This window comes from Eleutherodactylus coqui, chromosome 3, assembly GCF_035609145.1.
Source record: "Eleutherodactylus coqui strain aEleCoq1 chromosome 3, aEleCoq1.hap1, whole genome shotgun sequence".
Lineage (NCBI taxonomy): Eukaryota > Metazoa > Chordata > Amphibia > Anura > Eleutherodactylidae > Eleutherodactylus > Eleutherodactylus coqui.
Genome location: NC_089839.1, coordinates 155,996,017 through 156,016,661, shown reverse-complemented (window position 1 = coordinate 156,016,661; position 20,645 = coordinate 155,996,017). Strand labels below are relative to the sequence as shown.

Here is a 20,645-nt window from a genome sequence, read left to right as displayed (position 1 = left end):
CCAATCACTGCCCTACATAGCTGCCCTGGGCCTTTCAGACCTTGCTGCAGTGTTGTTGAGAGTTTTGTTCCTATCTCTTCATGTCCAGCCGCTGCTTCGGCCGTTACCTTGCATTCTGCTTGTGCTCTGTGTTCTTCATTCGTGTACTCTGTGGTCTTCTATTCCCGTTGTCCGCTTCTCTGTTTATCCTTGTCAGCTCGTTCCTTCTTTGTTTCTGTACTCCCTGTTGTTGCTCTATCTGTGTCCTATAGGTGTTCTGGCCCACCAGGGTAAGTCAGTGCCTAGAGGAAGACTGTGGGGTCGTCGTTATCGGAACGAGTGCTCTGCTTGTAGGCAGGGGTCTCCCTCTGCTGGTTATCAGTTCAGGGCAAGATACCTTCCCTAGTTTCCATCCGTTTATGGGGCTGTTAATCTGGTATCTTACCTCCCACGCTGGGGTTGGCTGTAAGCCGTGCTGGATCGGATCTTCACCTACCCGGAAGGTTGACACAGTGGTTCCACATCCACAGTCTTTACATGAATGCTGCATCTGCACAGCCTAGTTTGACCCAGAAAATGATACCTTGTAACAACCGTCTCATTTGCAGTACATATACTTCAAAGATGCAGAAGGGTATGACTCCAAAATGTTTGTTTAAAGAACATTGATTCAGTAAAAAAGCAAGACAATAAACAAAGCACATATGGCAACAAGAGGAGAGATGAAAGGAGGGAAGCGAGCGCTCCTGCCAGAGAACGACTCCCAACACCTCTTGTATCCCAAGCTACATGGCTTCATTTATACTGTAATAATAAAGCTAGGTATAATCTTATGCCTGGGAGCCGTAGATAGTCTGCAAAGAAACATAGCCTAATATTGATCTAAACCCAAGCTGACAATATTCCCTACTGTAGCAGCCTTGCTTGCTCTCTGCTAGTTTATCAGTCCTTGTTGGCTTCTGGAGACTATAAAGCACTTAGGTTAGGCTCCAAAAAGTCAAGCCAAGCGAGGATTTTAGAAAACACATTATTCAATATAACATGTTATGTAATGGGATTCAATTTATAAAGCTCAAAACAGGATCTGATCATTCTGGGAATTGTGACCTTTGTTACTGCAGAGAGCGATCATGCGCACAGCAGACAGGACAGACTTCCCAGATAGTCACTAGTTTGGTAACTAAGAAAACACTTGTTGAAGGTGCAGCACTCCATTTGTATAAGTCAATACATTTATTGCCTTGGATTTATACCAAGATTGCACAGACTACTTAAAGTGAAGTGATATTTGCTCACATCTTGCATGTTTCAGACTTGGATATCTCAAAGCTGTTAAACCATTCCTTGCAAATGTACTTGAATCCTCAATCTAAGCGCACTTGACATAGTAGAGATGGAATGGCACAAGTAATAGGTCACTATAAGGCTGATTCACACGGGCATATATCGGCCTTGTTTTCACGACCGGCTTATATACGCTTCCCCCTCTGATGCATTGGTTTACAATGCATTAGTGCACATGGACATATTTATGCGAAGTAAAAGTGCACGGCCAGCCAGGATAGTGCATTTTGGTCGGGCGCTTTTACGCTGGTGGCGGTTGCATAGACTCCTACGACAGCTGCCGGAGCTGGGAGGGAGTTTAGCAGTGTGACTGCTAAACCACCCCATTCCCTACTCCTTTCCACCCCTTGCCGGTTGTTTGCAATGGGAGGGGACGCTCCTTCGCCTTGTGCTCCCCACTGCCCTTCACCATCACTACTGTACCAATGTGAATCGGTGCATCAGTTTTTCAAACGTCTATGATGATTAACTTTGCAGCACTTGGCTATGCTTGCCCAAGATAAGACCGTGATATGCATGCTCCATCCAATCCATAGGAGTCCAGTTCACAACACCACTGCAAACGGAGGCAATGGTGGGTGAGTGTCAAAGATAATACATATAATGCTGTAAGAGCAAAAGTCCTGCAGCCAAGCACCTGGTTCCGACAGACACGGGGCCTGTAACTATGGTGCCACCTGTCTCTGAATGGCAGACAACGAAACAGGGGCAGCTGCTTGTGCTCTTCGGACGATCAGATGATCCTCTCTACTGATGGTCTATCGAGGGCGTCCTGAGTCAGGTCACCCAGGTGGCAGGCAATTCATCGATACGACCATCAAGCTTCTCTCATGCCAATAATGCGCCCCCTTTAAAACTCTTGGTAACTGGCCAAAATGTCTTTGATTTCATCATGGAGGCGTCTAGCAGTCAACAAGCTCTACACAAGCGGAAGAAGAGGTCCCTGCACACAAGGAGCCTCTGAGAGCCTTTTATAGTCCAAGGGGGAAACCACTTTTAGGGCCTCAGGTGACAAGACCGTTCATCTAATCTCATTAAAACTGTAATCATGTTCATATCTGATGTAACTGCATACTAAATTTTGCAGCAAAATGACAACTTCTTCTAGGGGCTTGAGATATATATATTTTTACAAAGAGTGTATTAAGAGAAATAAAATCACTGGTTGCTTCCATATCTGCACTATGAAACCCTGCTATAATGTCTATATTTCAGTATGTCATTATCTGATACATGCAAAATTAGCATAAGGCCGGCTGACCACGGGCGTTGCAAAGTCCCGCGGCAGATCACCGCCGCCCGGGAGCAGGAGCAGCATATGAATCTCTGCCAGTCAGCCTCATCTAATAGATAGGCTGACCATGGAGAGTCGGGGCAATTTGCAGCATGCTGCGAATTGCCCGCTGCAAGCAGAGAAACGCAATGATTCTCCGCTCGTGGACACAGGGCCGGTGCTTTCCATAGCAACGCTATGGAAAGCTTCAGCCTGCGTAAGTCGCCGGCGACTTACCGCTGGCAAATACACGGTCGTGGACAGGGGGCCTAAAGCTTCATAGTAGGGGCTCATGGACATCACAGTATTTTGGATTTGTGTTGTATAGGTCTGTAGTACAGCAACCATAGCCAGTAATAATCTTTACTATTCATCTGTGTGCCTCAGATTTCCATCAGAAAAAAAGGCATAGCCTACAACATTGTTGAGGTACTGTATTCCCGCATTGATGCTTTGCTTTTGGGGAGGATACTGTGCTTCACAGAGGCACATAAAGTACCTATGTATCCCTAATATGAGCATATATGGACTCTTTGTGCTTCTGTATTGGGTCCGTTTGCATAGTTTTCCATGTGCAAGAACATATTAATTCTGGTTAGTCTTCATTAGGCTCCATTCGCAGGAGAGCACATCTTTTTACTCTACCATTGATTGAAATGGGAATCCGCAGCAAAAAAAAAAATGACCTGCTCGTTCGTGACGCAGAGTCTGCTTTAGAAAATCTACACGTGGATTAGCCTCATCGAATGTCCCATCCAAACGTCTGTGGACAGAGTTTTATTGAGATCTGGATTTCTGCCTGAGTGAATCGGTCCTAATGTATGGCCTATACTGAAGGAGTTAAGTGACATATTAGACTTTTTCCTTGTGAAGTGGGATCACGTACCGTATACCACAGTATCTGTCAGCCCTTTTCAAAATGGCAGTATTGAGGAATGAGGTATATCCTCTGTAAAAACGCTTATCCTCTACTTGAATTGTGGAAATAAAAACAGTAAGGAATATTGATGAGAGAAGTAATTCCACAGTGGCTGAAGACCACACAATTGTACGACTTCTTGAGTTATCTGCTGTGGTTTTGGTTCCTTTGTATTTAGAGCCAGCATCATCTTTGCCAAATACTTTTTCTCCCAGAAAATGGAATTTTCTCTTTTCACCAGCAAGTTTACTGTAGCTGGAAAATATAGCTTTCTGTTAAGTCAGGAAATACTTTTTTTTGTAGGACACTTTAATAAATAAGTTATATTGCATTTAAATCCTTTTACAATTACATGTTCGCATAATAACAGTATATACTGTAGAAGAGCAGATTTTCTTATATCGCCATTGTACCACTCCCCCAATGTCAGAGACACAAAGATGAGGTTACAAAGCTTAGGACACCTAAGAAAAACATTAGGTTATCTGCTACAATCCTGTTAATTACATTATATTGGATGTTCAGTTTTACAGTTTTCTTGTAGAATTGACATCCAAATTTTAGTTACGTCTCAAAGGGAATCTGATAGATGGAACACGTCCCAACCGCATGATGTTATAGAGTCCAAGGAGCTGAGCAGATGGATATATGGTTTTATGGGGAACGATTCAGTGTAACTTGTACTTTATTCATTTATATCTCTGCACATCCTGAGCTGAACAGTCCAATGGGCGGAACGATCAGTGGTTGACAGCTACCCTTGTATGTACAGTTATACACAGATGGCTGTCAATCATTGTTAGGATCGCCCATTGGACTGTTTAGCTCAGGATGTGCAGAGGTGTAAGTAATTAAAGGAAGTCTGTCAGCTAATTGCTGTCTATTAAACTCAATATACCAACCCATGCGCGATTGAATGATTATTAAAACTATACCATTACCTCTGTGCACTGTGACTCCCACTGTGGAAGACTTACTTTGGCACATGTTAACTAGCTTTAGACAATAAATGGACGGTTCACATCTGCAGTGGTCCGTGCTCACTCCCTCCCTGTTCTGCTAAAAATGCCCTCTTCTATCTTCATGGAAGTTGCCGGCTGCTGTAGACATCATGTGTTCCACATGTGGCAAACTGAGGCGTCAGGTGCATGCGCTGTGACTCCTCCGCGGTAGGAATGACATCACATGCATGCATCCTCAGTGCTCTGTAGACTTGCCGTAAGAGGAACGCATGATGGCTCCGGCAGCCTGAGTAGGAACTCATGAAATGTTTTTTGCATTTTGACCCCATTGGTGTTCTGTACATACAGATAGGACCTTATGTGAAGACCCATACAACTCTATGGTGCCCGATTAAAGCTCTATACAAAACCTCACTGTAATATGGCCATGTACGAGACCTAACACTGTATATGGGCTAGAAATAAAGAAACGCTGAGAGATGCCACCTAGATATGATAGTGGATTTCAAGAACATTTGGACCCAAGAGGGTTCCTAGTTTATTTGAACACTGACTTCTTTTTTCTTTAATTCTGACTTTTAAATTTTTTTGTTCCAATAGCAACAAAATATCAGAAAACATTTAATGGTGGATTTATTAGTCACAGACTGTTCTCTACTATTTTGCGTGGGTATTAGCTTGTATAAATGTGTCAGATTCCTTGGCAAGGCATTGCTTTAGTTTCGGGTAGTGCCAAGCCTTAACTAAGCCTCAGCAGCTGTTGGATGTTACACTTTCTCTGATGAGCTCGTAGACTGCAGTTCTGGCAAATATGTGATGCTATAGATTCAACTATTTTCATATTTCTGACAGCATGCAACCTATTAAACTAGGTGATCCTATAGATGAAAGTATTGTATAAAAATTGTAAAAGAAAAGATCTGGCGCATATTAAGAAGGAGCTGCTTCTTTAACTTCTCTTCTGAGTGACTTTGTAGTTTCTGTCAACTTCAGCAACGGGACCAGTCATGACAAAAACCAGTTCCTATACCTTTTGACCTGTTCAAAACGGTTTAGCATGAAGTAACACATTTCTGTCCTAGATTGCTTGATGTAGGTAACTGATCCAGGCATTTATTATAATTGCCTTATGTTTTTCTTTATATATTAGGATTTTTGGCAACTACATCACAGGGAGATGTTTTTGCATAGGGTTGATTTTTCACTACGTTCAGTATATACATCAGATAGATCTCTTGATATAAGGCGCAGATGTATATAACTATATTATATTGTAAGCTTCAAACGTGAGGTAAAGACATTGCATGTTTGGGTAATTAAAGGCTATGGCCAGATTTGACATGAAAAAAAAATATTTTTGCATATGTTAATGGTTACCTTGAGTTAAAAAAGTTGTACTAAGTTTCAGGGTACACTCCTTCATCTTCACTCCTCACTTATTTTTACAAAAGCTAAAGATCCATGGTACAGAGGGATCCCAAAATACAGTAGATTAAATAAAGGATTAGGAAAATTGGTACCTCCGGCGGGTTGCGCAGCGGTACAACACCGTAAAAGGGCAAATACGTTCCAGCAGCAGCCAGTACTCACGGAACATCGAAGAGCCCGAGCAGGGGTAACCAGAAGAGAAAAGTGATCCAAGTGCGCTGAAGAAGAGGGCCTCTTCTCCAGAGCACCTGGATCATGTTTCTCTTCTGGTCATTAATTTTTAGACCCACTGTTATGCAGTTTACAGCTTACTCCTAAACTTCAGTCTTTCTTCATTGGGATCTAGAGATGTAGTTTTTGCACTCCTTGGTGGCTATTTTAAAAAAACAATGTAGGAACCTGAAGCTGGCTGGAAAGCATAGTTGGTGAAAGTTGGCCAAAAAAAGGTGGAATAATGGCAATAAGTGAAAACTTTAGGGAAATTTCGAACATTTTGTCCAGTCTCTAAAATACTACATGAAGGCCTCATTCACATGGTAGAATGACTTTGTGAATTCATTCTCAAAGACTCTACAAAATCCACATCAATTTAACATTCAATTAAATGTTATAAAAATCTGCATCATGGTTCATGCAGCATGGGGCTTCCCAAGTGCAGATTATGAAATTTGTGTTGTTGAAAAAAGAATTGGCATGTCAATTCTTAGCAAGGTTTTTCACTGGAAGCTGCATCAGTCTGCTGCACACAGATTGACGGGTGCTAAATCCGCATGCAGATCTGCATTAAAATCATTAAACTGTCAGATCCATGATGGAAAAATGTGACTAGAAAATGACAATGAATACGCAATAATGTGTAAACAAGACTTAAGGGCTCCATCTTGCATGCCGATGTTACCTCCACTTACCCCCGCATGATTCAAAGCAACCACAAGGTGCTGGTAGCAGTTGGAGGCTTTGTTGGTTATGCCACTTTTTACGGCACATCGATATAATTGTCTTCTGGAGACCATCTCTTTAATTAGAAACTAAACTATTCCAATCACCTACAAACCTTTCTACACGTTTTGGTAGAATTACTTGTAATAAGGTAAGTGCTTGCAAAGCCATATTTTTATTTATTACTTTTTTACAAAAGTCTCCATATGTGTCCATACTTGATCCAGCAAGGTGTAGCAGGACACAGCCATCATTTTATACCTCTCAAGGTACAATAAGTAAAATATTTCTTGAATAAAAGACATTTACAACATGTTAATCAGACCCTGCCATAGAAACCACAAGAGTATGACTGGCAGCAATACCCCCCGTAATTGTTCTGCCTGAGGCGGTCTGTCTGCTAGATTTCAAGGAGATGTCACCCTGCCGACTCAGCCACCGTTGAAGAGACATCACCACCGGCTTCTGGTCATCTCATTCATTTCAATGGGAAGTTGGCAAACGTTATGGACAAGTCAGAAAAGTCTTTTAATTAGATAAATGCTGCACAAAAATCAGAAATATGTTTAAAAATGTAAAAAAGTGTAAAAGTTGCTACAATAGTGGTTTTACTGTGATATTTGCGTTCTTCGAATAAGCAGCCACCAAGTACAAACATTTTAGAGGCTAATGTAATGTTATTGGAACCAGCATATAATGAGACTTTCTCCTCTAGAATCCCACAATGACCAATAACTAAAGTGTATATATACTAATAGTAGGTTTGAGATGTCTGTAGTAGAGTTAGAAAGACAATGTCTTTCTTCAAGAATAATATTTTAAAATGTGAAATCTCCCTGACAGAATGCAATAAACGTAATGTTAAAGTGATTTATCAATACTTTGTATCCGTTAGTCCTGTTTACAGGAGACATGCTGTGAGATGAAAAAAGTCGTAAAGGATTCCTCCCGGTTGACCATCAGATACAATCTGTTACTTGACCTTCTGTGGTTTTAGAATAACGCTGGAATAGGAGCGGATGCAGGAGAATGCATAGGGAGATATTTCTCTTGTATTGATGTAATTATTTTCCAGGTGAAGATATTCTAGGTTGGAGTCCCCGTCATCCTCAGCACTGCACACACAATTTGGAGATACAGTCCTACACACAAGTAAATAAGGTGTTTAACACTTTTGAGATCCTTAATGTAACCTATACTTGAATATTTGGGAGCAGCATGTAGATGAACTCTGTAGAACACTTCTGTTGCTAGGAATACAATAATTTGCCTGTATAGACCGTGTTCATGTAAGGAGTCACAAATTAGATATTAGAAAAAACTTTCTGACAGTGAGGGTGATGAATGAGTGGAACAGGTTACCACGGGAGGTGGTGAGTTCTCCTTCAATGGAAGTGTTCAAAGAAAGGCTGGACAGATATCTGTCTGGGATGATTTAGTAAATCCTGCACTGAGCAGGGGGCTGGACCTGATGACCCTGGAGGTCCCTTCCAACTCTACCATTCTAGGATTGTGTTGTTTGCTAAATATATTGCTTTAAAAAGTAATGTGAATTTGCCCAACTATTGCTATGCATGACTTTTTAATATAAAATACTTATTGAGCTACAATTACATATTCATGTAAGTAGCAAGACTCTGGGATTTATATAGGCTATAGCTTTCGCAGTTGCACCTATCACACTATAGAAGTTGCTTTGCGGTACTTCAATGTATAACTTTGGCATAGCATGTGCCATATTCACTAACATGGTGCACACCTGTTGAGGAATACAGCACAGTTAGTAAATAACACCCTTTCAAAAAAAGTGGTAGATCTATGGCAGAGAATGCACAAAACATGGTGTTTTTGCTAAAAAAAAAAAATCAATAACTATTTATTTAATAGAATTGCACTAGAAAATAAACAGAATTGCACTTTCACAGATTTATGGGCCTATGTTGTAGGCATGCATCATATGTAGGGCTCCAGATGGTTACCAAACTGGTTACCAATGCGCCTTGAACTTAGCAATTGGCAACAATATTTTTTTATCTCGTCGCCATTTTCGATTAGCTCTGCCACTACACTGTGGGCTGTAATGAAAAATATGTTTCTTCTGCATCTATCAGACATCCTGCATGCAAGGAACGACTGCTAGATATGTTAGATGGCCCGCCTTCTGACTCACTACCTGCCAGAAGATGTATGGAAAGAGACTAGTGGCCTGTCTGTGGGGGTGAGCGACTTGTCTATGGAACAGAGGCAGCTTGCCTGTGGACCAGGGGGTTGCTGGGGTGAGAGACTGGCAGCCTGTGTGGACCGTAGTGGTGGGAGAGATGTGCAGCTTATCTACGCACCAAGAGAAGATGAGGGGCCTATCTATGAACTTAAGGCTGGGGGTGTTAAACTTGCCAAAGGCAAGTCCGCTCAGTAATATTGAGCTTTTGAATGTTGTTATACTGCAAAGGAATGGATGTGTTTATGCTGTGTTTGGGGGAATATACAGGCAGAGGCTTGTGTAACAGCAACCCTATCATACTTTGGGGGCAGGGAAGCCTGAATGTAATTCTACTGCGAGGAATAGGAGGCAGAGAGGAGCACACAGTAAATTGTATTTATTAGAACAAATGTGAATATATAAACATACTACCAGTCAAAGTTTTAGAACACCTCAAGAGAAGACTAAAAGATTTCTATCTGTGAGTTTGACAGGTTGAGTAGGAAAGCCACTCATTAGATTGCAAAATGAAAAAAAAAGACTTGCCTGGGCCAAACAGCACCTCCAGTTGACTACTGAAGAGCGGAAGAAGGTCTTATGGACTGATCAAAATTTTACATGTTTGGCACACTGTCAAACATAGGGGAGGAATAGTAATGGTCTGGTGCTCTTTTGCTGGATTCAGAGTTGGCAACTTGTACAGCGTGACTAGGACCCTAGGCAAAAATGGCTACCACAGCCTGGTTGGTTAGGGGGTTCATATTACAGCAAGACAGTGCTCCAAAACATACTTCTATATTATCTCAGAACTACTGAAGACAAGAAGAAGCTGGTACGTTTCAAAGAACGAAATGGTCTGCACAGTCTTCAGACTTAAACCTCAATGAGCTTATTTGGAATGAACTGGTAAGAAGGGTGAAGCCAAAGCAACCTACACATGCAGCACATTTGTGAGAACTACTGCAACAATGTTGGGAAGAAGTTCCTGAACAATATCTGAGTACACTTGTAGAAAGTATGTGTTGATTATGTAAAGCTGTTGTATCCGCTAGATGAGTTTGAAGTGTCAAAAATCTAGACTTAATTTGCTGAAACAAAATTAATCCATTACTTTTATTCATCTTAGGTTACATGCACACAGGCCAAGTGCTGTCCGATGTGCTGAACCCCCACACATTGACATGTGCTATTCTCATCGGATAAGAATAGGATGTGCTACAATTTTTGTTTACTTGGACTATTAGTTTGAATAAGAGATACATGTGTGTATACACCCATTCAAAGGAATAGTTGTGATTTTCATCTGATATTTGGATGGATTTTTCGGTCTGATAATTGGACAGAAAAATCATTCATGTACATGCACCCTTAATTGCTTATTTGCTCTATACTCACATTTCAGAGCACAATTAATACATTAAACTGTGCACATTGTAAATATCAATAAAGGCTGGAAAGATTGAGGTGTTCTAAAACTTTTGACTGTTTTTTCGTGTATATATATATATATATATATATATATATATACACACACACACACAAAAAGAGAGAGGTATTTTTATGGTTTTTCTTTATTTGGCTCCTAAATAGCAATGCCAATTTTTTCAGTCTGGAATATGTCACTCATATACTGCTATGGGCCCAATTGTGATATGTTAGAATGCATGCCATAATACAGAGGTGGTTAGAGAGGAGAATACAGTGCCTCATGGAGACACCATATGATGGGACATGGAGTGCTACTGTTCCTTAAAGGGGTTTTCCAAGTTCTCTAAGTACAGGCAAAGGAGAGGTTTGATAAATCATTACGTCCATTTGTAAGAATCTCATTAGCTAGAAGCTATAGTGTTGTGGCAGTGTCTATTCTATGTTAACGAATACTAATTGTAGAAGTGATGTTGCTTTTTACTTACTTAATTTTATTGTTGTTCAGCCTCAGTATATGCAGGTCTTTCATATCTTCCATTCCAACTGGTACGGTTGTTAGCTCATTATAATCCAGAAATACTTCTCTTAATGAGTGATATGCCCCATGAAATGAAGTTGGGTCTATTCCATCATTGTCAAGGTTGTTGAAAGACAGGTAGAGATATTCCAGGCCTGGATTTAAATGTGCAAGCACGTAACCTGGAATCCTTTCAATCTGGTTGCCTACGAGTACAAGGTGCAGTAAAGACTTGGGCAAATATGATGGTACTTGATAAAACTTGTTATAGGATAAATCTATTGATTCCAGGTTCCTTTGGGGAAAATAATAGAGTAATTAAAATAAAAGCCAAAATCTGTTCTAGTTGCAAAAATGATAATTATATGGCTATAAAACTGTTCTGAAACATACATTTTTTATTTGTTCTATAAAATGTGTAAGCTATTAGATAATTATATTGTAAGCGATGCCTGAAAATACGATCAGAATTGCTCCTGCTAGAAACAAGATCAACCCAGAATGAAACAAGGAAGTTCCTAGAAATTAACTCTCAGAGACTTTTTTATCAAACCATCAAAGGACTACGGGCTGGCTATACAATCCTGTGATTTCCTTAATATTGACTTCATATGGGCTGCTATATAAATGGTTCCCCAAAATGTGGGTAGGGTTGCACTGTAGTTGGCACTGTTTTCGGGTGCCGTGCAGCTAGCACTGTGGACCTTGTGACAGGCACTGCTGTCTACACTCTGGTTCTGCACTGTTATAGGGACACTGTGGTTGGCAATTGTAATACAGAATAGCAGCCTGGGGATTTCCTATCAGCCCATCAGCAGTCTACTGGCTATTTTACAGAAGCCTTTTTAGCCTTGTCTGCATTGAAAGACACCTTAAACAGAAGAACTTGTAAATCTACCATATATACTCAAGTATAAGCCGACTTTTTCAGCACATTTTTTATGTGGAAAAAGCCCCCTGCGACTTATACTCGAGTGAACTAGGTATAAAAAAACCTCAATACTCCCCTAGCAGTCGTCAGCCGTGATGGTCTCCCCGGTGGTGCGGCAAGCTGCTGTGTAATTCTCCCCGCTGTTAGCTCTCTCTGCTAAATAGGGCTTTGAATTTCCCCGCTGTCGGCAAGTAAGCACTGTGATTGGATTAAGCGCTAACCAATCACAGCCGGCACTCGATCATTCAGTGAATGACATAACTGAAATGCTGTGTTTGGTTTATTGAGTACTGGCTGTGATTGGCTGGAGCTCAATCGAATCACAGTGCTTACTTTCTGACAGCGGGGAAATTCAAAGCCCCATTTAGCGCAGAGAGCTGACAGCGGGGAAAATTACAGAGCAGCTTGCTGCACCGCCGAGGAGACCATCACATGGGGACACAGGTGCCGACTGGAAGGTGAGTATTGCGTTTTCTTTTTTTACCTAGTCTAGCTAGGCTTACTTCCCATTCTTTTGTGGTAAAATTAGGTGCCTCGGCTTATTTTTGGGTTGGCTAATACTTGAGTATATACGGTACTTGTAAATGGAGTTATTTTAAAAATAAGAGTATACTAGGAAACTGCTATCTATGCAGTGGCTTAGTGTAGGGTTAAAAGAAACTGGACATCTTTTGGTTTTTTTTTCAACTTAAATGCATGTATCTTGGGCTGACAATTTTTTTGCAATAGGGTTTTAATTAAAAATGTTCAAAATCTTGCACCATTTGTCTTCTGCAGCTTCTACATATCACTGTATATACAGTAGGTCCGGAAAGTCTTCAGACTTTCACTTTTTTAGATTTAGTTACATTATGGCCTTGTGCAAATGATAAAATTTCAAGTTTTATTTCTCCTCATTCTACACCTAACACCACATAAAGAAAAACTGAGAGCGTAATGTTAGAACTCTGTCATTTTTTTAAAAATAAAAAGCTAACATTTTACATTGACATAAGTATTCACACCTTGTACTCAGTACTTAGTTGAAGCACCTTACAGCCTCCAGTCGTCTTGGGTATGATGCTACAATGTTTACACACCTGGATTTGGGGATTTCCTGCCATTCTTCTCTGCAGATCCTCTTCAGCTCTGTCAGGTTAGATGGGTCTGTGTGTCGACAGTCATTTTCAGATCTCTACAGTGATGATCTATTGCTTTCAAGTCAGGGCTCTGGCTGGACCACTCAAGGACATTCACAGAGTTGTCCCTACGCCTCTCCTATATTGTCCTGGCTGTGTGCTTAGGGTCATTATGCGATGTGACTGCATGCTGCTATGATAGCAGTTGGAGGCTTTGCTGGTTATTTCACTTTAGGGCATATGGACAGAATTGATTTATGGATGGTAATCTGTTTAATTCGAAACTAAATTATTACAATCACCTTAAAGCAAAGTGTAGCAGGACACAGCCATCATTTTATAACTCTTGAGGTACAAGATATAAAATGTTTTTTAAATTATTTTCTGCCTTTTTTTTACAGAAGAGAGCCTTCTTCCTGCCAGATAGCATGGATTGGTAGAGGGCTGCAGTGATGGTTGACCTTTCTTTTGGTTTCTGTCATCTGCACACATAATCTTTGGAGATCAGCCAGAGTGACAATTGGGTTCTTGGTCACCTCTCATACCAAGGAACTTCTCCCCTGAGTACTTAGTTTTGTGGGTCTGGAATAGTTTTGGCTGTTCCAAACTTTTTTCATTATTTAAGACTGCTGGGCTCTTGGGAACTTTCAGTTCAGCAGAATTTTTTTGTAGCCTCCTTCCGATCTGTGCCTGCACACAATCTTGTCTCTGAGCTCTACAGGCATTATTTGATCCTCATGGTTTGTTTTGTGGCTCTGATATGCATTGTGAGCTGTATAAACAGGGGTGTGCCATTTAAAATTATGTCCAATCAACTTAATTTACACATGTGGACTTCAAGGTGTAGAAACCTCTCAAAGATGATCATGAGTAATGGGAGGCCCCCAGAGCTAAATTTGCATGGACATATTGACACTTGAAAATGTTAGTTTTTTGTATATTTAAAAATGTACTAACATTTATAACATTCTGTGTTCACTTTATCATAATGGGGTACTGAGTGCACAAGGCCACAACATAACAAGATGTAAAAAAGTGAAAGGGTCTGAAGACTGGAAAAAAATTCCTATACACCCCACCCACCCCATTCCCCACTCAGGTGTTCATAGCCTTTATAAGGTATTTGTTTAGATGTGGGGATCTTAAACCACAATTGCAATGACCTTAAAATACTTGTAGCAAAACAATACATATGATCAAATCCCCCATCCTCTTTTTCCTATCACTTACTTATGAAATATCCATGTTAAAGGAGGTAGTCTTGTTTCCTCCAGTTGGTTATAACGTAGAACAACTGTTTGGAGATTGACAGTGTGGTTAAATGCAGTTTCTGAAATCTCCTCTATCTGGTTGTTTTCTAGATGGATTTCCTGCAATATATATAAGATGTACTGTATACATATATGTTGTATTTCAAGAGTTCCCTTGGATATATAAGGTTATGGATGTCTTCAGAGGGTACCATTTACCAAACTAACAATTCATTGGATTTTTATATACTTAAGGGATGGTCTGGCTTCAGCAAATAATTCTTATTCATTGTATAATGAAAAATAATACAAGTTTCCAATATATTTTCTATATCAATTCCTCAAGTTTTAATTTTTCTACTTTTATTGTTTGGGAATAAAAATCTGTCCTGGTCGTGTGATAGGCACTTTGGAGCACAGCTCATTACAAGTCACAGGTCCATTAACTGTACTAGAAAGATATGTTCATATGGTGGAATTCGCTGTGGCATTTTCCACGTAGTATGTAAGGTCGAAAAAAGACACATGTCCATCCTGTTTAGCCTATTACCCCCAATGTTGATCCAGAGGAAGGCAAAAAAAGCCCAATGAGGTAGAAGCCAATTTTCATCATGTAAAGGAAAATAACTACTTTCAGACTCCAATCTGGCAATCAGAATAATCCCCGTATCACCGACCCTTCTGAAGCAATCAGTGAAACAATATTATATTGGCCAAGAAAGGTGTCCAGGCCCCTCCTATACTTTTATCAAATTTGCCATTACCATGTGCCCCCTGTTATAATCCTGGGTATAAAAGAGGATGGGAGAGATCTCTGTATTGTCTCCGAATGTGTGTGTGATCTGACCAGTGACTTGTAAAGAGGAAGAACAATGTTCTAGTCATGTGTACCTAGACCTCTTGATGCACCCCATGATCCTATTTGCCTTGGCAGCAGTCAAGAAGTATCGCTTAACATGGGTACACGTCAGAATTCCATTCGTGGATCTTGCCCATTGATGGTGTTAAATTGGCATGCAGATCCACAGCTAAAACCGCAACAGAAAGACACAAATTTTGCTACCCTTTTTATAGGCGGAATTCACACTGAAAATTAGAATTAGAATTCCGCAGTGTGGCCATACCCTAAGTCTATGTGCATACAGGTGTTTTTATCTTCAAAAAAAGCCTTGGATTTCTGTAGCGGATTTGCAACTGAAGGTGCAGCAGATTCTCACTTGATCACTTAGTTCCATTAAGTGGTGCTAATCAACATGTACATAACCTGATGTGAAGTGACATCCATGCGTTATGGACTACAGTACGGATGCTCATTCAAATGATACACTTATTTGATAGTGATTTGCAGTCAAATATGCAGCAAATTCTGCTGTGTGAAGAGGACCAAAAGGTTCATTAAGACAACGATTATCACTCAAAATTTGCTCAAAAGCAGTCTTTTGAGCAATAAGCGTTGTGTCTAACTGAACATTGTGCATTTTTCGTTAAGCTGTCACTGATCATTGTCTTTCAGCATGCTGAAAGACAACGATGAGCCTTATCAGGCATTCACAGCGGGATACAGCTGATACTATTGTTTCAGCTGTATCCTGCTCCCTGAATACAGGCTGGGTATGAAGAACACAGCTGTTCAGCTGTAATCTTCATACCCAGCTCGGAGCCCTCGGCTGTACAACAGCCAGGTGCTCCGGGTAGACAACAGCTGGATGCAGAAGACAAGTGGCCCCGGTTGTCTTCTGCATCCCCCGCTCAGGGCGCTCGGCTGTATAACAACCGGACGCTTCGAGCAAAGAACAGCTGGATGCAGAAGACAGGCGGCCCCACTTGTCTTCTGCATACCCAGCTCGGAGCGCTTAGCTATATAACATCCGGACGCTCCGAGCAAAGAGAAGACAAGCGGCCCCACTTGTCTTCTGCATCCCCCCCTCGGAGTGCAAGGTGATTGCTCAATGTTTTGAGCGATCACCTTGCACTGAATGCACACAACGAAGACATCTTTTGAGTGATAATCTTGTGTCTAAATGGGCCTTAACTATCCAGCACATGATTATGCCCTGAAACTAGACAATCAAGGCTTCATGACTGCAAAGATAGATCTTAAATACGATATATAAAAGATACAGAAAGTTTATTTGAAGACTGCATAACTTTTGATCATATAAAGAATAATCTTTATTGCTGAAATCAAAACACCAATTTAATTGCTTTAATTTTAATGACTAAATAAATAACAATTCCCCTCACCCACCAATTAAAGCCACAAGCTATCAGCTCAAAGGGGGAGACACTGAAGATTGCTTCATGTAAAGTGAAAACATAGATTTAAAGGGGTGGTCTCGCGAAAGCAAGTGGGTCTATACACTTCTGTATGGCCATATTAATGCACTTTGTAATATACATCGTGCATTAAATATGAGCCATACAGAAGTTATTCACTTACCTGCTCCGTTGCTAGCGTCCCGTTGCCATGGTTCCGTCTAACTTCGGTGTCTTCTTGCTTTTTTAGACGCGCTTGCGCAGATGCATCTTCTCCCTTCGGCTGGTCTTGGAAGCATCGGAGTTTTGGCTCCGCCCCCTTGTACGCGTCATCGCGTAGCTCCGCCCCCGTCATGTGCCGATTCCAGCCAATCAGGAGGCTGGAACCGGCACACGTCATGGGGCGGAGCTACGCGATGATGCGTACAAGGGGGCGGAGCCAAAATGCCGATGCTGCCGAGCGGAGCCGAAGGGAGAAGAAGGGAGAAGACGGATCTGCGCAAGCGCGTCTAAAAAGGCAAGAAGACACCGAAATTAGACGGAACCATGGCGACGGGGACGCTAGCAACGGAGCAGGTAAGTGAATAACTTCTGTATGGCTCATATTTAATGCACGATGTATATTACAAAGTGCATTAATATGGCCATACAGAAGTGTATAGACCCACTTGCTTTCGCGAGACCACCCCTTTAATATTAGTAAAGGACTTCTACCAAGTTTGACATTTAAGACAACATTTATTATTCAACTTGTGGCATAAATTATTCCTTAAAAGTTGCATATCAGAGCACACTCTATAATTGCTCAAAAAAATCTGAATTTGCTCAGTACTTGGCTATTTTAAAACACTGCAAGACAAGTATGTGTGGCTGTTATGAATATGGAGCGGTGGGATCTACAAGTTTAAGAGTTATTAGTAAAGATACAAAATGCCACATTTTCTGAAGCAAAGTATCCCAAAATCCAAGCTTTTGTTGTTTAACACAAAGTGACCTATACTGCCAATTGTACGGCCAAGTAACATACTGTATATTGATATCTAACAAAAAAAAAATTCTAGGGATTTGGTTGTTTGGATAATATATAATAGGCCATTGATTGTGTAACAGCACAGGGAGGATAATTGCAGTGACAACCCATCGGGCATCTGTGCTCAACAGGTTCCGTCAGTGTAAAAATATGGAGAAAGAAAATGCACAATTTGAAAAAGCAGCAGTAAGGAAAAAGACCCAAAATGCAAGAAAGGCACAACTTTCATCTAGTAATCATCTAGGGCCGCCTAAGTAGTTTTTGTGACTTGGGGGCTGTTTACATCACGTTTCAGCTATCCGTCCAAAAATTATATGAAAACCTATTCTTGAAGTACGCATTGACTATAATTGGTGAACCGTAGTTCTAAAGTGCAATCTTTTAACTACTTTTGACGTCCTTTACATTTATGTGGGGTTTTTGTGTGTGCAATAGAAAAGTGTAGCATACCACGCTTTTTTGCTCCACAACTGTATGAAAAGGTAAGGGGAGGGGGTTTGCAGTCAATAGAAAACATATGCCTTAAAGACAAGTCCTAAAAGAAGATAAAGATGATCTAGTATCACGTCTGTGAGTGGCAAAAGTATGTGAACCTTTTCTTGCTGCACAAGTTGTCACCCCCTTGTGAAGCAATAACTGCACCTAAACGTTTCCCGTAGTTGTTAAAGGGGTTGTCCCGAGGCAAAACATCAAAATTTTAAATTAGCCCATTCCCCCTGTCACCCCCCGACATAAAATAGCATTTTAAAGCGGTTTTTAAACCGCTTGCTACTCACCGATGTGATGAGAGATGAACTTATAAAATTCTTCTCCCAAGATGGCCGCCGGTCCTTTCCCAGGGATGCACTGCGGTTTTCTCCCATGGTGCACCGCGGGTCTTCTCCCATGGTGCACCATGGGCTCTGTGTGTTCCATTGCCGATTCCAGACTCCAGATTGGCTGGAATCGGCACACATGATGGGGCGGAGCTACGTGATGACGCGTAGAAGGGGCGGAGCCAGAACGCCGCTCGTGCCCAGACCGACCAGAAGGAGAAGACCCTTCTGCGCAAGCGCGTCTAAAAAAGCAAGAAGACCCCGAAATTAGACGGAGCCATGGAGACGGGGACGCCAGCAACGGAGCAGGTAAGTGAATAACTTATGTATGGCTCATATTTAATGCACGATGTATATTACAAAGTGCATTAATATGGCCATACAGAAGTGTATAACCCCACTTGCTTTCGTGAGACAACCCCTTTAATTAGTCCCACACCGGCTTGGAGGAATTTTAGACACTGACAAACAATTACTAGTTTGAAGTCGCTGAACTACATACCCTGTACCCCACTACTTCTCCCCAAAAATACACACAAGCCAGACCTATAAACAGATATAAATATAACATTTAGGTAAACCCACGTGACAACACCTAGAGGATGCTCTAATATCTCCATTATGCACAAGAATCACAAGCAGCAAAGTAATATTTACATTATAAATGAATCAGAGGGGAGGACACCACGGAGTCCCAAATGGTATGGCAAACTAAATCATAAGATTGGTTGGGTAACCAGGAATAACCAGGTTGGCCAAAGGGGGTGTAGAGGTAAACCAGCCCACACCCTCACCTACTAGGAGAGCTTACTCGGGGTTTCCAGGTACAGGATGTTTTTTCACACTTGATTTTCTTTAACTCCTCACGGACCAAGCTGTTTTGTACCTTGAGGGCCAAACACTTTTTAGGGATTTTACCCATGTGGTGGTTTAATTTAGCTACCAAAATTATTTTCGCTGCGTTTTTTTTTCCGTGACATATACGGCAATTTTTTACATATCTTTTTTACTGACTTTTTTTTCCGCTTTTGAGTTTTGAGTAAAAAGCTGGAAAAAATGATTTTTTAAAAAGATTTATCGTTTTTTTAATATGTATATTTACGATAAAATAAAGTATGGGAACGGGTTCATCATTTTGTTTTGGACGTTTTGATATATAATATGTATGGTTTTGGATTACAGGGCGCATACGGTGACATCTGTGGGTGGCGTCGGCTTTGGGTTATTTTCTTTTTTATGTAAATATTTTAATTTTATGGTGTAATTTTTGTTTTACTTATTACTGTAAATATTTTTTTAACCATTTGTGCCACCCATGACGTCATATAAGATTTCTGGGGGTCATTCATGTGGTTTTTATTTTTTTATTACACACTTTTTCCAATGTAGCTGGGGCTTCCATAGGAGCCCCAGTTACAAGAAAAAACATCCCCCTGTAGTAACCATAGTCACTAACGGAGCTGATCAGGGTCTGTTAGGACCCTGCAGTTCTGTAACAGGAGATCCTGGTGGTCACGTGACTGACGGCTCGCATAGTGGAAGAAACACTTCCACTTTCACTTTTTAATATGTACATGGGAAAGGAGAAGTCAGAAGTGATTAAAAACCACTTCTCAATTCTCCTTCAGGTTCTCAGGTGTGACTAACAGCTGAGAACCTGGTTTGCTTCTGCTTGATTGCAGAAGTAGCGGCTTTAATCCCACGCCCTATTTTTTTCATAGGCTGGGATTAAAGCCCAGGACCAAGTGCCATATATTTATTGTGCTAGGTCCTTAAAGGGTTAATATTTGATGTTTCTGGTATATAATGTATTTTTTTGCACCCTTTACATTATTTGTCTTTATATTTGATATTGGCGCTGTGTCCATATCTATTGTGTGATAGATTTAAGATTAGACTTCGATAGTACCCTGTTCTTTAAATGCAACAGGTCACCCGCTTACACTTGATTATCATCCACTTGATAATTATCATCCCATTGATTGAAAACACCCGACTGTGATTTCACCTTTAAATTATCTACTTATCGGGCGTGGCCTGGATGGAGACCGGAGTAGTCGCAAGCCTCTGAGCTCAGCGAGAACCGGCCCTTAAAGCGACTGATAACACCACCAAAAGAGGAGAAAAACAGCGCTAACACTCACCGGAGATGGCAGCGAGACGGAGGGTTAAGACGGGACCGCAGCGGCTCACCAACTTTTTTGCAGCACGGCCGAGCGGAGGAGAGGAGTCGGAACGAGCGGCAGCGGAGCGGGC

The 20,645-nt window shown here is 41.1% G+C and overlaps 2 protein-coding genes across 3 annotated transcripts in view; one reads left to right on the top strand and one right to left on the bottom strand.

Annotated features, from left to right (window-relative positions):
• The window catches only part of CENPP (centromere protein P), a 277,456-nt gene that overhangs the window by 177,650 nt on the left and 79,161 nt on the right, over nt 1-20,645 (top strand). The window lies entirely within an intron of this gene.
• The window catches only part of ECM2 (extracellular matrix protein 2), a 57,264-nt gene continuing 43,622 nt past the window's right edge, over nt 7,004-20,645 (bottom strand). For both annotated transcript variants that reach the window (XM_066596418.1, XM_066596419.1), the window contains exons 8-10: nt 14,269-14,408; nt 10,958-11,284; nt 7,004-7,986 (exon numbers count right to left, since the gene is read on the bottom strand). In XM_066596418.1, the coding sequence (XP_066452515.1) occupies nt 7,818-7,986; nt 10,958-11,284; nt 14,269-14,408 (636 nt within the window). In that variant the 3' untranslated portion in view covers nt 7,004-7,817. The remainder of the gene's footprint in view (nt 7,987-10,957; nt 11,285-14,268; nt 14,409-20,645) is intronic.